This window comes from Tachyglossus aculeatus, chromosome 22 (genome assembly GCF_015852505.1).
Source record: "Tachyglossus aculeatus isolate mTacAcu1 chromosome 22, mTacAcu1.pri, whole genome shotgun sequence".
Lineage (NCBI taxonomy): Eukaryota > Metazoa > Chordata > Mammalia > Monotremata > Tachyglossidae > Tachyglossus > Tachyglossus aculeatus.
In genome coordinates this window covers 59,258,745-59,277,838 of record NC_052087.1, presented here as the reverse complement: position 1 = coordinate 59,277,838, position 19,094 = coordinate 59,258,745, and the positions used below count along the sequence as shown (strand labels likewise).

Below are 19,094 nucleotides of genomic sequence, written 5' to 3'. Positions count from 1 at the left end.
CATACTAACAAAATAAAATAAATAGAATAGATATATACAAGTAAAATAAATAAATAAATAAATAAATAGAGTAATAAATATGTAGAACCATCTATACATATATACAGGTGCTGTGGGGAAGGGAAGGAGGTAAGATGGGGGGACGGAGAGGGGGACGAGGGAGAGAAGAAGGAAGGGGCTCAGTCTGGGATGAGGGAGAGAGTACAGTGCTCTGCACACAGTAAGCGCTCAATAAATACGATTGATGATGAGGAGGAGGAGAGGATTTGTGGGGGCTGGGTTGTAGTAGGAGGGGACGGGGGATTGAGAGCTTTAAATCCGGTGGTCAGGAGTTTCTGTTGGAGCAGCGGTGTTGGACCCGGGCTTAACTCCGGGTCTCTCCGCCCCGGCCCTTGCATGCCGCCCCTCCGAGCCCTTTCCAAAGCAGCAGGTGAGGCTCCCTCCTTGGCGGCCGTCCCTAGCAGGGGCTCTGTAGTGGCGTGAGGCTCTCCCTCCGGGATTGCCGGGCCTCCCGTCCTGCCTGGCCCCCGGCCGGCGGGCTCCGCTCCTCTGAGCCTCCCGCTCGAACCTGGGCCGGGACCATCCGTGCGATGTCTTCAGGGTGAGTTGAAGGGGAGAGAACAGGCCCGGATACACAAGGTGCGGCTCCTCGTGGACGGCAGTTTGCTGCCGGGTGATCCTTCGGCTCCTTGGCTAATGGCGGCGGGAACCACGAGGATCCGCCACGCGCTGGCAAACGGTGCCAGAGCCGGTGCCCACGCGGACCCTCCACCCCCAGGATCAACCCCCGCTGGAGCCGTGGAGGCTCAGAGCTGAGAGCCGCAGCCAAGGTCCGGGGTGCCCCCGCTATGACGGGGCGAGCCCCTCTGGGCCCTACCCATCTAAACTGCGTAGTAATAATCATAATGATTGAAGTCTTTGTTGAGTCAGTTGTATTTATTGAGCGCTTACTGTGCGCAGAGCAGTGTATTAAGCACATGAGAGAGTATGGGAAACAGCGTGGCTCAGTGGAAAGAGCCCGGGCTTTGGAGTCAGAGGTCAGGGGTTCAGATCCCGGCTCCGCCAACTGTCAGCTGTGTGACTTTGGGCAAGTCACTTAACTTCTGTTTATTTATTTTATTTTGTTAGTATGTTTGGTTTTGTTCTCTGTCTCCCCCTTTTAGACTGTGAGCCCACTGTTGGGTAGGGACTGTCTCTATATGTTGCCAATTTGTACTTCCCAAGCTCTTAGTACGGTGCTCTGCACATAGTAAGCGCTCAGTAAATACGATTGATGATGATGATGATGATTCTGTGCCTCAGTGACCTCATCTGTAAAATGGGGATTAAGACTGTGAGCCTGCCGTGGGACAACCTGATCACCTTGTAACCTCCCCAGCGCTTAGAACAGTGCTTTGCACATAGTAAGCGCTTAATAAATGCTATCCTCATCATTACAGTATAACAGACGTATTTCCTGCCCACCACGAAACAGTCTAGAGGGAGAGACAGACATTAATAGAAATAAATTAAAGGTAGTAAGTACAGTGAAGCTCTTATCGTTTGCCACGCGCTGTACTAAGTCCTGGGACTTTGATTGGGGGGAGAATTGATATTTGAATCTCCATTTTACAGATGAGGAAACTGAGGCTGAACTGAAACTGAGGTACCCAAGCTACCCTCTCTCAGTGCACAAATCAATGCCCTCGATATCAGCCACTTCCCTGAATTTGGCTCCCTCACTCTCCTGTCCCTCCATTAGTCTCATACACTTAAACCCCCATTCCTGGATCACCTCCTCAGTCTGCTTCATGAACCCTGGAACCAGGCCGGTGGAAGTCCAGACGCCAGCCTGCCCTCATCCCTCTCCAATTCATCATCATCATCATCATCATCAGTCGTATTTATTGAGCGCTTACTGTGTGCAGAGCACTGTACTAAGCGCTTGGGAAGTACAAGTTGGCAACATATAGAGACAGTCCCTACCCAGCAGTGGGCTCACAGTCTAAATTCATCCTCACCTGCTGTCACTTCTGCCCTCTCCATCCTCTAGACTCTCGTACATACCCAATGCCGGTGCCAGCTGTTTCAGAAGTATGGCTCCCTCCTCACACCGCGTGACCCTCCCTCCCTCCCCCCCCCCCCCCCCCCCCCATTCTTGTGCTTCTCATGACTCGGTCTTGTACTTTCTTGATGAAACTGAAACCAACAGGTGTGATCTTAAAATTTCCCCTGCTCCACTGCAGCCCCTCCCTCTTCCTGCCCCTTCTTGGACTCTTCCCATCTGTATCGACAGTATTTCAAGAAGAGATCTCCCTCAACCTCTCAAAATCTGCCCCCGCCATCTGCGCCTCCGACCCCAGCCCAACCTGCACACTTTGATCCTTTAACTCCAACTTTTTCACTGTATCTTGCTTTCATCTATCTCTCTGCTCACCCCTGCCCGTGCCCTCCCTCTGGCCTTGAAGTCCCCCCTCTGTATCTGACAGACGATCCCTCTCCCCGCCTTCAGACCTTATTAAAATCCCATAACCTCCAAGAGGCCTTCCCTAATTAAACCCTCCTTTTCCCTGCCTCCGTCTCCTTTCTCTGTCGCCCGTGCATTTCGGTCTATACCTTGAAACACTTAACATTCACTCTACCCACAGCACTCAAGTCTACATCTGTAGTTGATTTTAATGTCTGTCTCCCCCTCTAGGCTGTAAGCTCGTTGTGTGCGAGGGACGTGTCTACCGATTCTGGTTTATTGCACTGTCCCGTGCTCCTGGCGCAGTGCTCAGTAAATACTGTTGATTGATTGACTGATTAATTGACTTGCCCAAGGTCACAAAACAGGCCAGTGGCAGAGCCAGGAGCCAGAGCACCAACCAGTTGCCCGTGTTGTTGGATTCCCTCCACCAGACCAGAGTCTTCCCGGATCCCCCTTCGGAGTTCTTGCCCATTCTCCTGCCCCTCAGCTCGGGGAATCTGGGCCCCTTCTCCCGGGGAAGAGGGGCCTGTCGGCAACTGGTAAGTTGTCCCTTTGGACAATCAAACCAGCCCTTTGAGGCTTTCGAGCCGCCTGCCTCAGTGGCCAGAGCGAGCGATCAGTTGATGGATTACGAGTATGTATTGGGAGCCTCTGGCGGGCACAGCCCCTCATCGGTTTCTGGGATGGGGGGGAATACCAAGCCTCCTGCTTCTCTGGGGCCACATCCTGCATTGGTGACCCCTGCTGATGGCTTCAGCTGGCCCCGAGGGCCACCGACGCCTAAGGAGGAAACCACCCCAGACACTCACCCTTCTCTGGCCCCGTTCTCGTTCGGAGCCGGGGTCCCTGAGCCCTGGACCTGGCAACCCCCACCCACCACCACCGCCGCTGATGACGTAAAAGGGCAGGCTGCCGCTCACCCTTTCTGCCCCATGCGTTTCCAGGGGCTTCAACTCCCATCTCTATGTGCACCGTTCCCAAATCTCCCTTTCCAGCTCTGACCTCTCCTTCTCTGTCATCTCACACTTCATCTTGCCATCAGGACATCCCTGAATGTCCCACTGATGCCTCAAAATTATTAATCATATTTATTTAGCTCTTACTGTGTGCAGAGCACTTTACTAGGTGTTTGGGAGAGTACAGTATAACATCAAACACGCTCCCTGTCCACAGCCTGCTCACAGTCTAGAGGATGAGTTCAAAGGCTAGTCTGTTCAGCCTTCACACATCTCTAGAATTCACCCCCTTCTCCATCCAACTGGCTGCCATGATGATCCAAGGATTTATTTCCCTCCTTGGCTGCTGCATCAGTCTCCTCACCGAGTTCCCCGCTTCTATTTCATGCTTCACTCTGCATTCCATGCTTGATGATGATGATGGCATTTATTAAGCCATTACTTCACCCAGGTCATCAAAAAAAAAAAAGAAACCCAAAAATCTTTAGTCCACCTTTCCCCACTCCTCAGACATCCATCTTCCTCTGCATTAAACCCCTTATCCTTCCTTGGCTTTGAGGCATGTCTCTATATGTTGCCAACTTGTACTTCCCAAGCGCTTAGTACAGTGCTCTGCACACAGTAAGCGCTCAATAAATATGATTGATTGATTCCATCAGCTCTCCCCCTCCTACCTTACCTTGCTGTTAGTAATAATAATTATGGTATTTGTTAAGCGCTGTCTATGTGCCGAGCACTGGGGTAGATAGAAGGTAATTAGGTTGGCCCACGTGGGGCTCAGTCTTAATCCCCATTTTACAGATGAGGTAACTGAGGCACAGAGAAGTTAAGTGGCTTGCCCTAGGTCACACAGCAGACGAGTGGCGGAGGCAGGATTAGAACCCATGATCTGTTGCAACCCAGGCTGCACACTTGGCTCCTTTAATGCCAGCTTACTCTGTGTACCTCAATCTCGTCTTTGCTGACCCCTTGCCCATTTCTTCCCTCTGGCCTATAACTCCATCCCCCTTCATATCCGACAGACCATCATTCTCCCCACCTTCAAAGCCCTCCTGTCTCCTCATAAAGGCCTTTCGCGACTCAGGCCTCATCTCCCTTACTCACCCATTCAATTGTATTTATTCAGCGCTTACTGTGTGCAAATTACCCTCTTTAGTAATAATAATAATTGTGGTATTTCTTAAGCACTTACTGTGTGCCAGGCACTCTACTAAGCGCTGGGGTGGATACAGGCAAATTGGGTTGGACACAGTCCCTGTCCCACATGGGGCTCGCCGACCCACTCCCCCTTTTACAGATGAGGTAACTGAGGCACAGAGAAGTGAAGTGATTTGCCCAAGGCCACCCAGCAGACAAGTGGTGGAGATGGGATTAGAACCCCTGACCTTCTGACTCCCAGCCCCGTGCTCTGTGCACGCCATGCTGCTTCTCAAGTAACCAAGTACATACTTGAATCGAATCTGGAGTCCTTAATAATAGTGACGGCATTTGTCGTTATTAATGACAAATTAATTTGTCTTATAATAATAAAATAAGCCTTAAACGCTTGCTATTCACCCCACTCTCAGCGGATATGTCCGTATCCTTATACTCTAGCCCTTCCTCTCTCCGTACTTGATTTTAATGTCAGTCTCCCCCCTTTAGACTGTAAGCTCTTGGAGGGCAGGGATCATGTCTACCAATCGCGCTGTAGCGTGTTTCCCCAAGCCCTCAGTACAGTGCTCTGCGCACAGGAAGCCCTCCATAAATACCATCGGTTTCCTTCCCTCCCCGTTGGGGCCAACGGTGCCTCAGTCCGGGGGCCTCTGCCGGAGCTCCGTTGCTCCCACTTTTCCTGACCCCGGGATCGTACCGCTTGCGAGAGGCCGCGGCGTCCGGCCCCTCCGCTCTGCTCCCCACGAGTGTTTGCTTTCTCTCCTTCCCAGCGCTCCTGCGGTCGAGGAGGCTCCAGGCAAGCTCAGAGCGAGAGTGACTCACAAGTAAGTGGCGAAGCCCCGACGTCCCAAGGGTACACCGCTCCCGGCTAGCCAGGCGGCTCCCTCCCGGTGGGCCAGCGTGGGGTGGTGGGTGGCAACCGGGGCGTGGTCCCCCCCCATCTTTGGTGGGGCCAGAGCGCGCCGGCCTGGGTTGCGTGGCCCTCCGGGGTCCTGGCTGGAAGGGGCGATACTGGCCGTGTTTCTGGAGGTAGTGGGAGACTGCTCCAGGGCTGAGGCAATGGCGGGAAGGACTGTGGGAATGTGGGGAGAGAGGTGGGACCGCATTGGGCGGGAGCGGGGACGACACGAGACCGCGGTGAAAGTGGCGGCAGTGGCGCGCCAGTCACGTTAATTGTCGTGGCTTCTTATCCCGACTCTGCCACTCACCTGCCCTGTGACCTTGGACAAGTTATTTAAGTTCTCGGTGCCTCAGTTACCTCATCTGTAAAATGGGGATGAAGACTGCGAGCCCCACTAACTTGTATCTACCCTAGTGCTTAGAGCAGTGCTCGGCACATAGCGCTTAAACACCAACGTTATTATTATATCGGATTTGCGTGTAGCTGGTTGGCACCGAGCCGGGTCAGGGGAACGGGCACTCCCTGCAGGGGCAGGTGAAGTTCGGGAGGGATACGGGTCAGGGCTGAGGTGGCCCATTTCCCCCCACGGGCGGCAGCTAGGGCAACCTGGACGTCCAGGGATAGAGGTGCACGGGCGGACCGCCGACCCTCAGTGGCCACGGTCTTCTTGACCCCAAAAGTGGCCCTGTTCTCGGCTGTCTGAGCAAACGTTGCCCAGGTGGGTTGTGGCGAGAGCGGTTGGGCCCTGCCCTGCGACTGGGCCAATGGGCACACGATGCCCTTGCCCTCCTCTTCTGCTGCCACACGATGGCTGCGGGCAACCGGCTCCCCGGGAGCCGTCCCCGCTTGTGCCCCGCCGGATGGATGCCCCGGGGACGGACCTGGATCGGCACCCCTCCGGCCACCGCTGTCGGGGTGAGGTGGGACAACCGGGAAGGTAGCAGAGGGGCCCTTTTTGTGTCTTCCCTCCCCGCACCCGCATCCTCACGATCCCTGCCGCAAGTGTGGCTCAGTGGAAAGAGCCTGGGCTCTGGAGTCAGAGGTCAAGGGTTCGAATCCCGGCTCTGCCAGTTGTCAGCTGAGTGGCTTTGGGCAAGTCACTTAACTTCTCTGGGCCTCAGTTCCCTCATCTGTAAAATGGGGATTAAGACTGTGAGCCCCACGTGGGACAACCTGATCAACTTGTAACCTCCCCAGCGCTTAGAACAGTGCTTTGCACATAGTAAGCACTTAATAAATGCCATTATTATTATTATAAGTGGAGTCCTACCACACTCCCGGGGTGCCGGCCAGGCCAGGCTGGAAGGAGCTCTTTGGGGGCCCGGAAGGTGCGGTCGATGGAGCTGACCCGCTTACCTCAGAGGGCAGCACGGCCCCAGGGGCCAAGGCCCGAGGGGAGTGGAGGCGGCAGGGAATCGTTACCTCTGGAATGGAGCCAACTGTAGTGTCCGTGTGGGCGGCGGGGAATCGGGGATTCCTTGGCTTTGGGGACCAGGGGAGAGATTTGCTTCACAGCTCGGGGCCTCCTTTCTCCTCACCGGCATGGCTGGCCCCGAACCATCGCAGCAGCTGGTAGGGCATCATCATCAATCGTATTTATTGAGCGCTTACTATGTGCAGAACACTGTAGTAGGCGCTGCCCGGGACAGAAAGGGTGGGGCCTCACCTTCAAGGAGCAACGCTTCCACCCCAAGGGGTAGGAGCGGTTCATCTTGAAACCTCAGTGGCCCAACGGGAGAAGCAGCGTGGCCCACTGAAGAGACCCCGGGCCCGGCAAGTCAGAGGCCCTGGGTTCTAAGTCCGGCTCTGCCTTGTGCCTGCTCGCTGACTTGGGGCATGTCCCATCGCTTGGTTTCTCTGGGCTTTAATTTCCTCAACTGTGGAGTGGGAATTAAACACCCGTTCCCCCTCCCCATGAGCCCTGTGTGGGACAGGAACTCTGTCCGTTCTACTGCTCATGTGTCTTCCCCAGTGCCAAGTTCAGTGCCGGCACCTAGTAAGTACCAAACAAATATCTTATTATTATTATTATTATTATTATTTACCTACGTCCGTCTGTACCAAAGGGCCTCCAGAGGTTGTGTGTGTGAAAATGCTGAGATGGTAGTTGGGGGACCGCGTCTTGAGGAGAAGACAGGTGAACGGGGGAGGACCCCCGCCCCCCTCAATGGCAGTGATATTGCCAGAGGGCTTTGGAGCCAGGGAGGGCCCTATCTTAGGCAGGTTCCCGTGAGGAAGAGCAGCCACAGGTTCTCGTTCCAGTCGGGGCAAGGGACTGCCCAGCCCGCACCCTCCGCTCCTCCGCTGCTAATCTCCTCACCGTACCTCGTTCTCGCCTGTCCCGCCATCGACCCCCGGCCCACGCCATCCCCCGGGCCTGGAATGCCCCCAATCCCTCTGCCCATCCGCCAAGCTAGCTCTCTTCCTCCCTTCAAGGCCCTGCTGAGAGCTCACCTCCTCCAGGAGGCCTTCCCAGACTGAGCCCTTTCCTTCCTCTCCCCCTCGTCCCCCTCTCCATCCCCCCCGTCTTACCTCCTTCCCTTCCCCACAGCACCTGTATATATGTATTTATGGTTCTACATATTTATTACTCTATTTATTTATTTTACTTGTACATATCTATCCTATTTATTTTATTTTGTTAGTATGCTTGGTTTTGTTCTCTGTCTCCCCCTTTTAGACTGTGAGCCCACTGTTGGGTAGGGACTGTCTCTATATTTTGCCAATTTGTACTTCCCAAGCGCTTAGTACAGTGCTCTGCACATAGTAAGCGCTCAATAAATACAATTGATGATGATGAAGGGAGGCTGATCGCTCTGTGGGTGTGACACATCCCAACACCCTGAGGACCACCGAAAGCCCGTCGGTTCCCTCCAGTTCTCCGGACCCGTCTGCCCTGCCTCCAACCCCTATTTCTCAGCCTTTGTCTCCCCTCCAATGTCCTCCCCACGTCCTCCTCTCCTGACACTGGTCCAGCCGGCCAGGGGGGCCTCCCCGCTAGGGCCCTGATGACAACATCTCCACTCGGGGGGTAGAGGACGAGAGCCTGAGCGGAAAAATCAATCAAGGAGGCGCGACGTGCTAGCGTCAAGCTGGGATTGGGGTGGTAAGTGGGAAGCCGGGGACGGGCCTCCGATCAGCCTGCCTGAGAGAGGGCATCGCCCCAGGACCCGGCAGGTGGTGGCCCCCGGAGCCGTTGGGGCCTCTGGCCAGCTATTTCCCGGGGTTCATTCATTGTCGTATTTATTGAGTGCTTATTGTGTGCAGAGCACTGTACTAAGTGCTTGGAAAGTACAGTTCAACAACAAAGAGACAATCCCTGCCCACAACGGGCTCACAGTCTAGAAGGGGGGAGGCAGACATCAAAACAAGTAAGTAGGCATCAATAGCGTCAGTGTAAATAAATAGAATTAGTTACATATACACACCAGAACAAGTAAAACAGGCATTAATATAATAGAATTATATACATATATGCCCAAGTGCTGTGGGGCAGGGAGGGGGGTAGAGCGAAGGGAGAGAGTCGGGGTGAGGTATGGGGCGGAGGGGGAGCTGGGGAAAAAAGGGGGGGCTTAGTCTGGGAAGGCCTCCTGGAGGAGGTGAGCCTTCAGTAGGGCTTTGAAGGGGGGAATTGTGATTGTTTGGCAGATTTGAGGAGGGAGGGCATTCCGGGCCAGGGGTAGACAGCGGGACAGGTGAGAGTGAGGCACCGTGAGCAGGTTAGCACCAAAGGAGCGGAGTGTGCAGGCTGGGATGCAGAAGGAGAGAAGGGAGGTGAGGTAGGAGGGGGCGAGGTGATGGCTTTGAAGCCAATAGTGAGGAGTTTGTTTGTTACGGAGGTTGATAGGCAACAGCTGGAGATCTTTGAGGAGTGGAGTGATGTGCCCAGGACGTTTCTGTCAAAAGATTATCTGGGGAGCAGAATGAAGTGTAGACTGAAGTGGGCAGAGACAGGAGGTTGGGAGATCAGAAAGGATGCTGATGCAGTAATCCAGTCGCGATAGGATGAGTGGTTGTACTAACATGGTAGCAGCTTGGATGGAGAGGAAAGGGTGGATCTTGGCGATGTTGTGAAGGTGAGACCGGCAGGCTTTGGTGACACATTGGATGTGTGGGGTGAATGAGAGAGCGGGATCGAGGATGACACCAAGGTTGCGGGCTTGTGGGACGGGAAGGATGGTAGTGCCGTCCACAGTGACGGGAAATAATAATAATGATAATGATGATGGCATTTATTAAGCGCTTACTATGTGCAAAACACTGTTCTAAGCGCCAGGGAGGTTACAAGGTGATCAGGTTGTCCCACGGGGGGCTCACAGTCTTCACCCCCATTTTACAGATGAGGGAACTGAGGCCCAGAGAAGTGAAGTGACTTGCCCAGAGTCACACAACTGACAATTGGCAGAGCTGGGATTTGAACCCATGACCTCTGACTCCAAAGCCCGGGCTCTTTCCTCTGAGCCACGCTGCTTCCTGGAAATGAATCAATCAATCAATCGTATTTATTGAGCGCTTACTGTGTGCAGAGCACTGTACTAAGCGCTTGGGAAGTACAGGTTGGCAACATATAGAGACAATCCCTACCCAACAGTGGGCTCACAGTCTAGAAAAGTCCGGGAGAGGTCTGGGTTTGAGGGAAGATAAGGAGCTGAGTCTTGGATATGTTGGGTTTTAGTTGGTGGGAGGGCATCCAGGTGGAGATGTCCTGAAGTCAGGAGGAAATGTGAGCCTGGGGGGAGAGAGCGAGAACGGGGGAGGAGATAGAGATTTGGGTATTCCCACTGACCTTCGCCTTGTGGAGTGGCCCGGGTGGTTCTCTGTCCCTAAACTCTCGCCACTGACAGCCTGGCCCTGCCTTTTGGCTCCCGGAGCCGTGTTGTCTCCCCAAGGCCCTGGGTGGGAGCGATCCTTGAAATCAGGGGGGTGAGGGTAGAGGCTCCACAGGGGTCAAACAGGACAAAGGATGAGTGATGAGCTTCAGGGGGACCACCCCTCCGGGAAGGGAAGGAGGGTCTGCGTCTGTCCCAGCAGGGCTGAGAGGGCCTGGAATCGGTAGCGCAGACCGTCCCGCGGCCCAGACCCCCTGTTCTCCCTTCAATCTTTCCCAACCCCTTTTGGTCTCGTGACCCCCATGCTCTTGTCCTCCTCTGAGGTGAAGAAATGTTTCCCTTGAGAGTTTCAGACCCTCCGCCCGCAGGCTTGCGGATCTCACCGTGGCTTGTGGTTTTGGTGAGCCGCCACGTGTCCCTTTGTGGGTCATCATCATCATCAATCGTATTTATTGAGCGCTTACTGTGTGCAGAGCACTGTACTAAGCGCTTGGGAAGGACAAGTTGGCAACATATAGAGACAGTCCCTACCCAACAGCGGGCTCACAGTCTAAAAGGGGGAGACAGAGAACAAAACCAAACATACTCACAAAATAAAATACATAGATATGTACAAGTAAAATAAATAAATAAATATTTGTTAATTTATGGGTCCTGCCCGGTGCTCCCCGGCCCCCGACCACCTCCAGATCTGCCGTCCGGAACGGCTCCCGCTCCTGTAGATCGCAGGCTCTCTGAGCAGAGGCCCTTCCGTTCCTCTTCGGTCCCCGTGACCGATCGTTCTGCCAAGGCCCTGGGCGGTGCCTCGTCAGCGGCTCCCGGCCCCGGCCGCCGAGGGCCAGAAAATCTTGGCAGGGGCCAAGCAGTGTCCCCTGGTTCGTGGGGCTGGGGGTGACTCCCCTCTGCCAGGTTTTTATGGGGTTGGAGGGGCCTCTGCTCCAGCCGGGCTCCGCTCCTTCTCCTCTCTTACTCCTTCCATTTCTTCCCCTCCTCCTCTTCCTTCTCTTCCCCCACTTCTCCTCCTCCTCCTCTCCGTCCCCTCCTCCTCCGCGGGCACACTGGGCGCCTACTAAGTGGTTGGGAAGGGACAGCAGAAGCAGGACACAACCAGTCTCTTGAGGAGCTCATTGTCTGTCCAGCGTGGAGAGGCCCGGAGACACAAAGCGTTTACCCAGAATGGGGGCAGGAGGGAGGGCGAGGATGGAGCCCCTCTCCGAACGGGCCGTAGGGTGAAGCGGCCGGGCGCGCTGTCGTCGTCCCGGGGCCGACGGGAAGGCATCGGGGCCAGAGGCGGCTGCTGAGTTGACCCTCCTTAGGGTGCTGCTGTTCCAACTGACCGGGCTCTGGCACGTGGCCCGGGGTGGTGGCCCGACCCAGCAGGGAGGCCTGGCCCTTCCGCCTGACCTGGTGGTAACCTTGGGCCGCGTCTCTCTCTCTCCCCCTCCTCCCCCTCTCCCTTTCCCTCCCCACCCGGCCCTCACAGGACGCAGAAGCCATGGTGCTGGAGAGCGTCATGTTTGCCATCCTGGCCGAGAGATCTCTCGGCCCCAAACTCTACGGGATCTTTCCGCAGGGCCGCCTGGAGCAGTTCATCCCGGTAAGACCCCCGGGGCTGCCCCCGGAAGCTGGCCCGGCCGGCCTACCCACCCGGGGGCCGGTGGCAGATTATAATAATAATAATAGTGGCATTTGTTAAGCGCTTACTATGTGCAGAGCACTGTTCTAAGCGCTGGGGGGGGGATACAAGGTGATTAAGTCGTCCCATGTGGGGCTCACAGTTTTAATCCCCATTTTCCAGATGAGGTAACTGAGGCTCAGAGAAGTGAAGTGACTTGCCTAAGGTCACACAGCAGACGTGTGGCGGAGCCGGGATTCGAACCCATGACCTCTGACTCCAAAGCCCGGGCTCTTTTCCACTGAGCCACGCTGCTTCTCTAGGCCTAGAGAAGGCCGGGACCTGCCCGTCACACCCCCCAATCCACGCTGTCACCCTTCCCGATCACTGGGTCAGGAATGCGAGTTGCTGGTGACGACTTGGCTCTCACTGGGAGCCAGGGGCTCGGCTCAGGGACCCCAGTCTGTCCACCAACGGCCTCCCGGTCCCAAGTGCGGGACCGGACAGTTCCGGGGAGGGGAGGCCGGCTCAGTGGGAGTCCCAGGACGTGGGTTCTAATCCCGGCTCCACCACTTTTCTGCTGGATGACCTTGGGCAAGCCCCGTCGCTTCTCTGGGCCTCAGTTCTTCTTCTGGGAAATGGGGATGAAGACTGTGAGCCCCACGCGGGACAACCTGATTACCGTGTATCTACCCCAGAGCTTAGAACAGTGCTTGGCACATAGTAAGCGCTTAACAAATGCCATCATTAGTATTTACTCCCCCAATCCCCCCCGGGGGTCCACTTACCATACTGCACAACCGTTGCACAGCTCTCCATGGCCGGGGTCCCAGTGGCGGGGGCCCAAGGACATGCAGGGTGAGGGCTCTGTACCCTGGCGAGGGAACTGGCCCGGAGCCGGGGTGGGGTGGGGTTCCTCTGGGCCCGGCTCCTCCCGCCACTGCCGTAGCCCCTTTCCTACGCAGGCGGACCAGTGACGGGATGGAAGTGTGAGCCTGGTGGGTGGGTGCGGGTCCACCCCCACGTCCCCAATCTGGTCCCTCTCCAATCTCCTTGCCCTCCTCGCCCTCGCAGAGCCGGCGCTTGGAGACGGAAGAGCTGAGTTTGCCCGCCGTCTCTGCAGAGATAGCGGAGAAGATGGCCCGCTTTCATGGGATGAAGATGCCCTTCAATAAGGAACCCAAGTGGTTGTTTGGGACGATGGACAAGTGAGTGGAGTTGGCTGTGGAGGTGACGGCTCTCCCGCCCACATGCCGGGTGGATCGAGGAGGAGAGCCTGGCCGGCCCGCTCTGACCTGGGCGAGCTCACCCCTTCCCCCTCCCACCCTCGCCATGGCCAGCCGGCACGGTCTGCCCCTCCGTGCGGGAGGCGGGTGGGAGAAGCGGGGCCCGGGCTCCTCTGCAGCCGGCCGCTCTCTGCCCCAAGGTATCTGAACCAAGTGCTCAGGATCCAGTTCACCGAGGAGTCGCAGGTGAAGAAGCTGAATCAGGTCCTTGGCTACAATCTGCCCGTGGAGTTGGGGAACCTGAGGTGAGCGGGCCGGACGCCCCTGGCCACCCTGCTCGGATGGCCCCGCCCGGCCTCGTGCCCCCAGCCCTGGGCTGGTGCCCCCGGCCAGTGAGCCACTGCTGGGACGGCGGTGACCACTCTCCTCCCCTACCCCTTCGTATCCCTCCAGGGCCTTGCTGGAATCCACTCCGTCTCCGGTTGTCTTCTGCCACAACGACTGCCAAGAAGGTAGGGGAGTAGGCGGGCGGTCTCTGAGGGGCCCTGGCTCTGTCGGTTCTGGCTCTCAGCCCCCCACACTCCACCCCCAGCTGCTTAGAGGGAGCAGCGGGTGGCTAGCAGAGGAGTTCGAGGAGCTCCATTCATTCATTCATTCATTCATTCATTCATTGTCGCATTTATTGAGCGCTTACTGTGTGCAGAGCACTGTACGAAGCGCTTGGGAAGTACAAGTTGGCAACATAAAGAGATGGTCCCCACCCAACAACGGGCTCACAGTCTAGAAGGGGGAGACAGACAACAAAACAAAACATGTGGACAGGTGTCAAGTCATCAGAGTAAATAGAAATAAAGCTAGATGCACATCGTTAACAAAATAAATAGAATAGTAGATATGTACAAGTAAAATAAATAGAGTAATAAATGTGTACAGACATATATACAGGTGCTATGGGGAGGGGAAGGAGGTAGGGCGGGGGGGGATGGGGAGGAGGAGAGGAAAAAGGGGGCTCAGTGTGGGAAGGCCTCCTGGAGGAGGTGAGCTCTCAGGAGGGCTCTGAAGGGAGGAAGAGAGCTAGCTTGGCGGATGGGCAGAGGGATTGGGGGCATTCCAGGCCAGGGGGAGGATGTGGGCCAGGGGTGGGACAGGTGAGAACAAGGTACAGTGAGGAGGTTAGCGGCGGCAGAGGAGCGGAGGGTGCGGGCTGGGCTGGAGAAGGAGAGAAGGGAGGTGAGGTAGGAGGGGGCGAGGGGATGGACGGCCTTGAACCCGAGAGTGAGGAGTGTTTGCTCGATTCGTAGGTTGACAGGCAGCCACAGGAGATTTTTGAGGAGGGGAGTGACATGCCCAGAGCGTTTCTGTACAAAGATAGTCCGGGCAGCAGAGCGAAGTATAGACTGAAGCGGGGAGAGACAGGAGGATGGGAGATCAGAGAGGAGGCCGATGCAGTCATCCAGTCGGGATAGGATGAGAGATTGTACCAGCCAGGTAGCTGTTTGGATGGAGAGTAAAGGGCGGATCATGGCGATGTTGCGGAGGTGAGACCGGCAGGCTTTGGTGACGGATCGGAGGTGTGGGATGCACGAGAGAGCAGAGTCGAGGATAACACGAAGGTTGCGGGCTTGTGAGACGGGAAGGTTGGTAGTGCCGTCTACGCCACCTGCGTGTACTTGGCCACGGCCCCAGAGCTTCAGGGCCACCATGCTCCCCTCAGGCACGGGCCACTAGCCCCAACCCCTGAGCCGGGCCCGGCCCCAGCCCCTCAAGCTCCGCCCTCCTCCCTGCAGGGAACGTGCTGTTGCTGGAGGGTCGGGAGAACATGGAAGGGCAGCGGCTGATGCTCATCGATTTTGAATACAGCAGCTACAATTACAGGTATGCGGCCAGGGGCCCGGGAGCAGGGGTGGCGGGCCAGGGCCCGGGGGGCTGGGGGGTGGGTGAGGCTCCCTTCTCTGCCAAGGGTGCCCCCTCACTCCCCCACCCCGCCCGCCATACTGGCCCAAGAAGTCCCGGGGGACCGGCGCCTCGTCACCCAGGTCGGCGGGGATGCAGCCGGGGGCTGTCGATCCGCTCGCCGGCCCAGCCGGGCATCGCTGCTGAGGGCGAAGGAGACGGAGATGGGAGCGTGCCGCTGTCCCCAGTCCGGCTTCGGGGCGCGGGGAGGGGGCGAAGGGACACGGGAGGGTGCCCTTGCCCCCGTCGGCCAGCCGGGCAAGCCGCGAGCGGCATCGGCGGCCCGGGCCCTCCGGGGGCCCCGCATTGGCAACGTGTGTTTGGGCTGCAGCGTCCAGCACGAGACCCTGGAGGGGCCGGCTGAGCCAGGAGCAGAGAGATCGGCAACTCCGTGAGGGACAGGCGGGCTCCTTCCTCGGGAAGACACTGGTGGAGCAGGCGTGTGCGTGTGCACGCGTGTGCAGGGTGTGCGGGCGTGTGTGTGTGGGCGCGTGTTTGCGCGTGTGTGAGTGCCGTGCTCCGGGGGGGGGCCCGTGGGGCCGGGTTGGGTGTGGGAGCAGTGGGGGAGGAGGAGGCGGAGCAGGAGGCATGATGATGGCAGCCAGGGCGAAGCTGGGCAAGACAAGAGAGGACTGGGCCTGCCTTCCCCTCTTTCTCTCCCTCCTCCTTTCCTTTTTTCTTTCCCTCCTTCTCCTTCCCTTCTTTCTCTCCCTCCTTCTTCTCTCCCCCCCCGACATTAGTCCACGAGGGAGCGTGGCGGGAGGCGGTGCCAGGGGGCATGGGCAGGTGGGAGGGAGATGGGCAGGGTCAACCCTAAGCAGGCTGGCCCCGTTTATGGCAGGTGAAATCCTCAGTCTCGCCGGCTTCTGCGTCCAACAGGGCCGGGCGGGTGGCACGTGGCCCCGGACAAGCCGTGTTTTGCAAACAAAGGGCATTGGGGGAGCTGGCGATGGCCGCCCAGCCCCGACCTTCACGGGCATGTTGCACCGGGGGCCGCCAAAGGCCCCGGCCCGCTTTCCGTCCAGGCTGGGGGTCCCCGGCTCTCTTGGGGTCGGGGCCCGGAGTCTCGCCCCCGCCCCGAGCCTGGCCTGCCGGAGCCCGCCCCAGAGGGTCGTGGCTGCCACCGCCGCCACCGCCGCTGCCGCGTGTGTCCGTGTGCGAGCATGTGCCTGCGTGCGTGGGCGCCGAGCCGGCTCCCGCAGGGCCCGCCGGGTGCAGGCCCGGAACCGGGCGTCCGTCTGTCCGTCTGTCCCGTTTCAGAGGCTTCGACCTGGGCAACCACTTCTGCGAGTGGATGTACGACTACCGCCACGACCGCCCGCCCTTTTTCCGTGCCAGCAGCCGCCACTACCCCACCAGGAAGCAGCAGGTAATCCCGGCTCCGCGTTGGGAGCCCACGGAGGCGGAGGGGCCGCACGCGCCCTACCCCCGCCCCGCCCCGCTGCGTCTGGCCCCTCGCGTGCCCCCGTGGGGGGCCGTGACCGCTCGCCGTAACCGCGCCCCCGCTCTTGCTCAGCTCCACTTCCTGAGCAGCTACCTGGCCGCCTCGCACCCCGGCTTCGCCAGTCTCAGCCCCGAGGACCAGGCTGCCATCAAGGAGGAGATGCTGGTGGAGGTCAACAGGCGAGTGAGGCACGTGGGTGGGCGGAGGCCGGCGCCGAGGTTTCCTCGGAGACATCTCGGGTCCCCGCCGTGAGAGGCCGGGGAGGGAGAATGGCGCCGAGCCGCGGCGTGGCTCAGTGGAAAGAGCCCGGGCTTTGGAGTCAGAGGTCACGGGTTCGAATCCCGGCTCCCCCACATGTCTGCTGTGTGACCTTGGGCAAGTCACTTAACTTCTCTGAGCCTCAGTGACCTCATCTGTAAAATGGGGATTAAGACTGTGAGCCCCACGTGGGACAAACTGATCACCTTGTATCCCCCCCAGCACTTAGAACAGTGCTTTGCACATAGTAAGCGCTTAACAAATGCCATTATTATTATTATTATTATTCCTTAACTGTGAGGAGAGAGACACGCAGGTCCCGTGGTTCCCGTCCCCGGGACCGCAGCTCGGAGGCACTGGACCGTCGGGGGTCAGGAAGGAACCGGGGGGTCCGGTGTCAGGGTGACCACCGGTCGGAGCCCCCGACCGACTCCGAGGTGACCCGGGCCTGTCCGTCCTCCCGCAGGTTCGCCCTGGCCTCCCACTTCTTCTGGGCCCTGTGGTCCATCGTCCAGGCCAAGATCTCATCCATCGAGTTTGGCTACATGGTAAGGCGCCCGTGGGGTGGGGGTGGGGCCCACAGTTTAGGCACTAGAGGCAACCGTGGCCCGCCAGAGTCCGGGGGGCTGGGGCAGCATCCCGTGTTGCAGCTGGCCAGGGCACCACCAGCCAGTAATGCCCCTAACCGGCCCAGGGCCTCCTCCCACCTAACACATCTCCCCCCGCCCCCAGGACTACGCGCTGGCCCGGTTCGACGCGTACTTTGAGCAGAAGAGGAAGCTACGGGTGTGAGGGGCAGAGGGCGGCCCCCTTCACCCCGACGGGCGGGCACCGCCGGCCCCAGGCGGAGAGCCCGGCGGCGACGGGACGCCCCGCGGGCTGGGGGGCCCGGCTTGGCCCCCGCCTCAGTAAAGGCCGTTCAAACGTCCCGTCGCCTTCGACCTCGTTTACTGGTCCCGGGGGCCACGGCTGAGAGGTCAGCCGCAAAAATGGGGTCTTTCTTTAGTGCAATAGCTTCCCCCCTTATCCGGGAGCGGGAGGGGCCGCGGGGAGGGGGGCGAGACGGGCGGAGGCTGGCCCGGCTCCCACGGTCCAGTCTTGTTTATGGGAGGGACCGGTCTCCTAGAGGAGCCGGGGGGAGCGCGGCTCGTCCCCACCCCGGCGACGGGGGCCAGTTGGTCCACGGGCGGCCCTCGGCGGCCTGGCCTCCCCACAAGGCCGCCGACCCTCCGCCGTGAGACCGCGTCCCTCCGGCACGGGCCGGGCCGCGGCTCCGCATCCCCAAGAGGGCGGGACCCCTGAAGCTGAAGTTGGGTGGGGGCAAGGTGGAGCCTTGGGGCTTGGGCCCTGCCTGGCCGTGTCTCCCTGCGGCGGTCTGGCAGGCGGCCCCCTCCTCTCCCCCCACCCCCAGCCTTTATCAAACTCAAAATAAAAGTTGTAACATCTCCATCCGGTCCTCCTTCCTAGACATGCCGCCGGTGGCTTGGGAACAGGGGGACTCCTCTGTCGGCCCCTGCATCAAACCCCCCACTCCAATCAATCAATCAATCGTATTTATTGAGCGCTTACTATGTGCAGAGTACTGTACTAAGCGCTTGGGAAGTACAAATTGGCAACACACAGAGACAGTCCCTACCCAACAGTGGGCTCACAGTCTAAAAGGGGGAGACAGAGAACAGAACCAAACATACCAACAAAATAAAATACCCACACCCTCAATACTCCACACCCTCAATCGATGACGTGTACTGAGCCTTTACTTTGCGCAGAGCACAGTACTAAGGGCTTGCGAGAGTACAGTCTGAGTTAGCAGAAACGTTCCCCGTCTCCTTCCTTGGATTCAAGGCCTGCTAGTTAGCGTATGTATCTGGTGCCTGTTGAGTGTGTGTGTGTGTGTATACACATGTACACACGTGTGTGTTACGCACTTGGTGTGGTGCTACCAGATGTCTGTCGGATCCTGGGTCCAAGAGAGCGTGTGGGTATGAATGCAGAAACACGTCCTCCGCCCTCTTGGCTTCGTTCCCCTATTTCAGCTCCGTGGACTGCAGCTGCTTGGATCTTCTGATGTTGCTCGTTCTCCTCCCGTCACAATCAATCATTGCTATTTAATGAGTGCTTACTGTGTGCATAGCACTGTACTGAGTGCTTGGGGGAGCATCATACTGATAGTGGTATTTAAGTGCTTTCTGTGTGCGAAGCACACACGACAATCTGGTCCCATGTGGTGCTCAGTTCAAGTAGGAGGGAGAAAAAGGATTGAATCTCCATTTTGTAGATGAGGGAACTGAGGCACAGAGAAATTAAG

The 19,094-nt window shown here is 58.0% G+C and overlaps 1 protein-coding gene across 4 annotated transcripts in view; it reads left to right on the top strand.

The window, feature by feature from the left end:
* CHKA (choline kinase alpha) overlaps positions 1-18,226 on the top strand; it is a 36,310-nt gene extending 18,084 nt beyond the window's left edge. The window contains exons 3-13 of one of the 4 annotated variants that reach the window (XM_038765104.1): positions 5,331-5,384; positions 11,774-11,887; positions 12,980-13,113; positions 13,332-13,436; positions 13,585-13,643; positions 14,919-15,006; positions 15,416-15,475; positions 16,345-16,453; positions 16,601-16,707; positions 17,253-17,334; positions 17,519-18,226. In XM_038765104.1, the coding sequence (XP_038621032.1) occupies positions 5,331-5,384; positions 11,774-11,887; positions 12,980-13,113; positions 13,332-13,436; positions 13,585-13,643; positions 14,919-15,006; positions 15,416-15,475; positions 16,345-16,453; positions 16,601-16,707; positions 17,253-17,334; positions 17,519-17,578 (972 nt within the window). In that variant the 3' untranslated portion in view covers positions 17,579-18,226. The remainder of the gene's footprint in view (positions 1-5,330; positions 5,385-11,773; positions 11,888-12,979; positions 13,114-13,331; positions 13,437-13,584; positions 13,644-14,918; positions 15,007-15,415; positions 15,476-16,344; positions 16,454-16,600; positions 16,708-17,252; positions 17,335-17,518) is intronic. The other 3 variants (XM_038765105.1, XM_038765106.1, XM_038765107.1) reach the window with 3 other exon arrangements.
* The last annotated feature ends 868 nt before the right edge of the window (positions 18,227-19,094 follow it).